General features: G+C 29.9%; 1 protein-coding gene across 1 annotated transcript; it reads right to left on the reverse strand.

Annotated features, from left to right (window-relative positions):
• Positions 1–483: 483 nt before the first annotated feature.
• LOC112799834 (bidirectional sugar transporter SWEET6b) lies at positions 484–6,143 on the reverse strand. The gene is made up of 6 exons (XM_025841844.3): positions 5,966–6,143; positions 5,813–5,849; positions 3,164–3,380; positions 1,171–1,332; positions 963–1,085; positions 484–880 (listed from the first exon to the last, which is right to left on the reverse strand). The coding sequence occupies exons 1-6, from the start codon at positions 6,006–6,008 to the stop codon at positions 710–712; spliced, it is 753 nt and encodes a 250-aa protein (XP_025697629.1). The 5' UTR covers positions 6,009–6,143; the 3' UTR covers positions 484–709.
• Positions 6,144–7,860: the final 1,717 nt, after the last annotated feature.

Here is a 7,860-nt window from a genome sequence, read left to right on the forward strand (position 1 = left end):
CAATCTATTGTTATCGTGAAATTTGATTTGGCTGCTACTCTAAAATTTATCTCTCATGACTGTCTTGCCGGCCACCTGTGCTCTTTCCTTGTTGAAGAGATTAAGCTCCATGCCAACTGAATCCCTCAAGTCTATTGGAGTCATGTTCTCAGGGAAGCAAACTTTGCTGCTCACGATTTAGCAAGGACAACACCTCTCTTTTGGATTGAATACTTTTTATTCAGCCCCTGCTGAAATTACACATATTCTTGTCATTGATGTAGCTACTGTTCCCCTCTTTAGAGGATTTATCTAATTGTTTTTTTTTTTTTTTCTCTTTAGGGTCTTTGAACCCCCTCTCTCACCAAAAAGAAATTACAAATTTACAACTCACTGCGTATAACACACCGTTTGAGTTTTTATAAGAAATTATCTTTAATGGCCCAACATAGAAAAAAAAGTTTGTAACGAGGATGATAATTGATAATGGATGACAAAAAGACAAAAAAAAAAAAAAAGAGTACTGGTCATTCCTAGTTTTAATTATTCAATTATTAAAGGGAGGATGATGGATTTGATTTTCCATATGTTACATCAACAATAACTACCCAAAACATGTAACAATAAATAAAATATAAATTACTACTGTCTTGATCGAAAATTAAACAACAGAAAAGAAATTAAAAAAGCAAAAGGGTTTGATATTGGAGTAGTTGTCAACTTGTCATCATCAAACTTGAACTGCAACCCTTCCATTTGAAGTAGCAGAGAGTTGAACCGCAGCTTCTGGTTTTGTGCCATTGCCACTCTCATCATTGTTCTTGTCTCCCTTGCAGGAGCAGTAGCAAGCATATAATACCAGCTGAATAAGTCCAGACACTGCTCCAATACTGTTGCTTATCTACGTATACAACAAAGGAAACGCTTAATTTAATTTGTTACAAATATTTATTCAGAAATGATATGGTTAATTAATTAGTTACCAAGACATAAAGATCGAAGGGGTGGATGAGAGCATATGTTGTCCAGCACACGCCATTGAGGAAGTTAGCGAGAGAGAGCCAGAATGGCATAAATTCCACACTCTTCGTTTTTATAACCTTCGCCTACAACATGCATGGTTGTGCAATACCATGAATTGAATAGGATTCAATCAATATATATACAATGAATTGAATGATGACTACTTACCATGATAGTGAGAGGGGAGACATACATCATCACATTGAATATATCACACAGTACACCAACCACTAACGACCTTTTGCGAGTGCCATGCAGTGCTAGCAACGTTATAAGAGCAATCACGGCAAAGAAAATAGCCTCAATCACAAGATAAATCGCTACCTTCTTCTGAAAATATATACACAATCAAAGGAGAATAAATGGGTTATGCTAAGTAATCAATGACTTTCTTGAACAACATGAATAATGAACTCTAAAATTGGCCCAATTCAACTAAAACACAATACATCACAAATTACTCATCTAAATTTTAATATTAGAATAACCATCCGCATATCTAGTGAATTGAACATTCGATATATCTATTGTTCACATTGTTTAATATTTTCATTATTTACCTATATTTTTTCTAGATGTAAATATTAAATAACATGATACTATTGCCAAATGGTGGATTCATGTATGCTAGTTATGGTATTTAACAAGAGTTTAGAGAGGAAAATGTACTGTATTCAATTCAATTTGGTCATTCTCTACCGTTGGATTGTCATATTTTTAACCCTTCGTCTAGTAGTATTTAATTTTCTTTAACTTTTCTTATTGATAGGACATATATGTTGATTTTGCTCTAAAATAGTTGCTGCCTAATTTCTTTAAACTTTTGCCATGTTGTAACAAAAAATATGATATTATATTCTATTTAGTCTAGCATACCTTAAACACTTAATTAAATAGGCTTAAGGTTTTGGCACAATAATGCTTCAAAATATAAGAAAAAACATCACTTTTTTATCCTAAAAGATGTCTACATAATACTTTTTTTCCCTTCTACTTACAATATACACCTCTGACCCTAGTTATAAGATTAAAAAATAAGTTACTAATTAATTTAGCCTGTTTAACTAAAATATATTTCAATAATATTATAATAATATGTAAATTTGTTATTTTTTTGCTTATTGAAAGAACATTAATATATATATTATTAATGTAATAAAATGATTACTAATTATCATTCATGTAAAATAAATAAAATTTATTATAATAGTAATAAATATATTTTATATTATTATTGTTACTTAAATCAAGCAAATAATTATTACTAATTTACATATATATAATTATTATATTAAAAGGTATTTTGATCAAATGGTTTAAAGAGTAGTTTATTTTAATCTTGTAAAGAAAGATATTGCATATTTATAAATAGAAAAAATGTTATTTAAATATCTCTCGGAAAAGGAAATAATATTTTCTCAAAGGTAATATTCAAATAATGGCCATATGTTTCAAAATAATAAAGATAACAACATCTAACATTTTTAGCGTATGCTTAAGAATTGTAATTAAAATTGGAAAATAAAGAATATTCATTATATTTTTATTTATGTTACAAATTAATGACATGAAACACAGATAAACATTAAACAATCTAATGTAGTGTGAATAGCATGACCCTGAAATTAGTCAGTGTTGCTTTGTTTTAAATTTTATGCCCCTGAAATTGGGCGGTAAAGTCGCAGACTTGTTGAGAGGCTGAATTGGGCTTTTTCCCTTGGATTCGAACCCTCTTATACTGAACCAGTAGTCAAGAAAAATTTGTTATATATTTCCCTATTTCTTATCAAAAGATTTTATTTTATTTTCTATATCTATCTGTGATTTGCTTTTGAAAAAAAGGGGATAATAATATGAATCTAAGTCTTTAACTCTATCTCCTCATAGAAAAAAAAAAGGCTATTAACACGTGATGTATAAATTAATTATTGGCTATCTCAATCTAGAAAAAAACGTATGTATTAAGAGATTATGTATACATGTTATTATTAACTTACCTTTTTAATATTACAAAATTATATTCTAGCACGTAAAAAATTTAATGAATATTCATCTTTATTAATTAGACTAATCTTAATTTTCATTAACACGGATTTGTACACCAGATCGATGAATATGAATTAATGACGTATTAAGTGCTAGAGAGAAAGAGTATACGAACCCGTCCTTTGTTGGTGGCATAAATGTAAAATATGGTAAGATAGACAAATTCGAAGGCAAGTCCAATGCTGTTGATAGTAACAACGAGAATACTGTGAGGGTGAACAAATGGAAGCCCATAAAACACCCAAAACGCACAGTTTAGAACCGTTGCTATGTAAGGATCAGGTTTGAACTCCTCCACTGACTTCCTCTTTATAATTCTATAGAATGTTGGTCTGAAATATTTCATTCAAACAAACAAATGTCAAATTTCAAAATGTGTAAACAAAAATGTTTAGGAAAAACCAAAAATGAATGGATTTGGATCTTTTAATGTTTATATTTTTTAATTGATTTGGTTATTTTAAAAATTTAAAATGATAAGCAATTAATTGTAAAATAGAAACACATAAAGGTAAGCTCAATTTTTAAATATAAGAGAATTTTCATCCAAAAGTAATAAGAGAAACGAATAAATAAGTCATTAAATTTTTTTTACGAATACACATGATTTTCTATCTAAAATTAATTAATTAGACATTTTAGAATATTAAAAATATGCAATACATAATTTTCTGTTTTTAGTTAGCTACCCTACTAAAAAATTCATCTATATCTCATATTTTTAATGGCTAAAATGCTGAATATTAAAAATACTTGACACAGATTTTTGAAGTTTTAACTATAAACGGGCTTAGTTGTAGTATGAGAATAAAACATGTGTTTTAAAAATATCTCCTACACATACACACACAATGCTGTTAATTAAGAATAATAATTATATTCCTCTCACAATTTTAACATAGCATCATGGTACCCATAAGAACACATTGATTTATACACGCAAAGGAAATAGATACATTTATAATGTGAATATTAAAACAAGAGGAAAATACTAGAAATTTTGTTTTTGGTAATGATAAATACGAGCAATATGTATATTATGTGAGCAAACTTATGGATAACCATAAAAGGAAATGCGTATATTCAACCGTTTTTCCTTCAATAAATATTACTATTATTATATTTAAAAATATTATTTATATACTAAAATCAATTATTAACATCAATTATTATATATTTGTGTATAAATATATGTATTTTTTAATTTATTTTTAATGTATATTTTATATTTTAATATATAATTTATATTAATAACTGATTTTAATAGCTAATTTTAATATATACATAATATAATTATATTATATTACTATTATAAAGCAAGAGAATTGATATTTTTTTACGGTGAAAACTTAGGTGCAGTCGACTTCACGTGAAGTTGATAGTAGAGAGCTTTTAGATAAAAATTTAGCCAAATCAATCAAATCATCTAACAGTTCTCAGTTATCAACTTCACATAAAGTCGACTGCATCTGAATTTTATTTTTTTTACACTTTTTACATCTTTCTTTTATATAAAAAGATAAATTCTTTTAATTTCTCTTAATTTTTTTAAATTATTTTTTATACCAAACATGAAAAGCATACAAAACATTTACACATTTAATTTCTCGTTAATATCATTTATGGGCATAACTTCAGCATTTATTTTGACCTCTATTGACTTTTTCAATCATATAAACAACAAAACAGGAAGTAAATCATTCCTTATGGATATATTAAAAAAAGAGAAAAATACAAGCATCTTTGTTTTTGGTATTGATAAATACAAGCAATTATGTGAGCAAACTTATAGATATGCATGAAAGAGAAAGGAAAATGTCGTATATTGACCACTTTTTCTTTCAATTATTATTATTATTATTATTATTATTATTATTATTATTATTATTATTATTATTATTATTATTATTATTATTATTATTATTATTATTACGGAAGAGGATTGGCATTTTTCTTTTTCACACTTTTTTTTGCATCTTTATTTTCGTAAAAGGTAAATTCTTTTATTTTTCCTTATTTTTTAAATTATTTTTTATATCAAAAATAAAAAACATACAAAACATTTACACAAAAACATCATTTATAATATTCTTTATTTGATTAATATCATTTACAATTATATTAGATATATATTAAAATTAATTACTAAAAAATATATATTAAAATATAAAATATATTAAAATAAATTAAATTATATATAAATATATAATAATTAATTTTAATAATTAATTTTACTATAAAAATATTTTTTTATCATTTATGAGCATAATTTCAGCACTTGTATTGATCCGGATTGACTTAGCTTTATATTTATATAAAGTAACATAAAATCACATTGTTTAATAAATCAAAACAAGAATTTAATTGTGATGAAGGATAAGTATAAAACAATTTTACATACATTTAATTTTATAATAACATATTAATAAAAATAATAAATTTTTTATTAATTATATAAATAATTATGTAAAAAAATAAAATTAAGTGACCGTGCAAAATAAGTATATTATCAGTACATTAAAAATTAAACTGATCGAAACAAATTATTTCTTATTCAGTCTGCCTTTGGTATAATTAATTAATAATTATGACAATATAACGTGAATCTTTTGAAATAAATAAAGATATATATAGAAAAAAACCATCAATAATGAGAGCAAGACAATTATCCAAATACATAAAATTATTTTGAAAATCAAAAAGTAAAAGAAATGCTTAATATGAAATTTGCGAAAATAAAAGAAAGATAGGAAGAGAGTTTTACGCCGGTGAGAAGAACAATCCAAAAGAGATGACGTTGCCTGCACACAGAAGCTAACACTATCACTCTCAAAATTCTCAAATTCACATGAATGAGTAGAATAATTAAGAAGGAGAGAGAGAGAGAATGAAGCATGCAGAAATTGAAAGAACGAACCTATAACACCGACGACGTTACGAGCAATTGCAGCGCTTACCATCTTCTCTTCCTCTTTGTGAAGAGTCAGTTAATGAATGTGTCTCACAAATTACCACACGAGAGAGAGAGAGAGAGAGAGAGAGAGAGAGAGAGAGAGAGAGAGAGAGAGAGAGAGAGAGAGAGAGAGAGAGAGAGAGAGAGAGAGAGAAGTATTGGATGCGTGAGTTTGTGTGAACGCAGCATCAAGTGTTGCTTATATATATAGTTTTTTTTTCTTTTTCTTTAAAATTGTTTCATCAATTTATGAATGATTCATCAATACATCATGATATACGATTTTTTTAAATAAATAATTTAATTATTTTATTTATATAATTTATAACATATTTATCTATTTGTATTAAATAATTTATCTCAATTTATAATGTAAACAAGATAAATTTATGGATATCTTATTTATACAGTAAATGAGATAAGCCAAATTTTACTTTGCAAATAAAATATTTAGAATCTAAAAAAAATACATATCTTTTTTACTGTATAAACAAGATACATTCATAATTGTTCATACCCTGGCCCAATGTCAAAGGCCCAGGTCCAAATAAAAGGCCTAATCTGTAGGATTAAGCCTAGCTAAGTACCGACTTTCACGTAAGAAGTCGGTATCAACCACGACTTGCTCTAAAGAAGTCGGACATGAGATTAGCTGGCAGATAAACACTCAATTCAAATGAGTAACCGCCCCTAAAATCTCTCTAACCGCTTCATAAAGCCATATCTTAACCTCCCCAAGATAATGGGACGGTTAACACCCTAAAGATACGGCACTACTCCAACGGTGGTTATTGGCTCACCACTATAAATACACTGCCACCCCTCAGGTATCTCTAAGCCCAATACTCTCTAGACCTGCTAACACCCTTGCTGACTTAGGCATCGGAGTGTCTTTGCAGGTACCACCCCCCATTCACCCACGTATACAAGTCGGAAGGAGGCTCCAGCGTGTAAACCAACTCGGAGTTCACCCTTCGCGGACGATTGGGCCAACCTACACCATTCATTCTATTAATCTCTGGTTACCCACCGTAACATTGGCGCCGTTGCCGGGGACCCAAGAGAGCATCCATCGATGGCGGACAGATCCCACGAAGAAGGCCATGTGGAGACAGATTCTGAGCAAGAGAATCTGGACACGGGCAATAACGATGCGGACCTCGCCCTCCACCAAGAAATTGACAATCAGCATAGAGAAGGCACCTCCGGAGTAAAGAACCCGAAGGTAAATTCCTCAGACGGGCGCGAATCAGAAAAAGGCGGACCATCCCACATAACTGAACTAATGGGGTTAGTCCACAGCCGCCTGGAACAGTTAGAACAAGAGCGGGAGAGGCAAAAAGAAACCGAGAAGTACTTAAAAGAGGAGATGGAACGGCGAAAAGAGTTAGAAAGAAAACTCTTAAAGCTAGAATCCTCCCTCAAAAATCGCAACTCCCGTGACGAACAGGAAGAGCCACCGTTGGGGGGGGGGGGAGGATCCCTTTAGCGAGGACATAATGAGGGCTAAAGTTCCAAGGAACTTCAAAAGCCCTGATATGGACCTCTACGACGGAACTACAGATCCAAAGCATCACCTGAGCAATTTCAAAAGTCGGATGTACCTAGCTGATGCTTCCGACGCAACGCGATGCAAAGTTTTCCCGACCACTTTATCGAAAGCAGCGATGAAGTGGTTCGATAGCCTCCCCCCGAGATCGATCACCAGCTTTGAAGACCTTTCAAGGAAGTTTTTGATGAGGTTCTCAATTCAGAAAGACAAGGTAAAACATGCACCGAGCCTCCTGGGAATAAAACATGATGTCGGAGAGTCTTTACGAGCCTACATGGAAAGGTTCAACAAAGCATGTTTGGAGATC

The sequence above is a fragment of the Arachis hypogaea genome, chromosome 5 (genome assembly GCF_003086295.3).
Source record: "Arachis hypogaea cultivar Tifrunner chromosome 5, arahy.Tifrunner.gnm2.J5K5, whole genome shotgun sequence".
NCBI classification, from domain to species: Eukaryota; Viridiplantae; Streptophyta; class Magnoliopsida; order Fabales; family Fabaceae; genus Arachis; species Arachis hypogaea.

What these genes read in the sequence shown, in the direction of transcription:
- LOC112799834 (XM_025841844.3), bottom strand. Translation starts at nt 6,008, where the DNA reads ATGGTAAGCGCTGCAATTGCTCGTAACGTCGTCGGTGTTATAG. An exon ending in ATGCCACCAACAAAGGACGG is followed by an intron (nt 1,333 to 3,163) that starts GTTCGTATACTC and finishes ATATATTTTCAG; the next exon opens with AAGAAGGTAGCGATTTATCT. An exon ending in CCTTCGATCTTTATGTCTTG is followed by an intron (nt 881 to 962) that starts GTAACTAATTAA and finishes TTGTATACGTAG; the next exon opens with ATAAGCAACAGTATTGGAGC.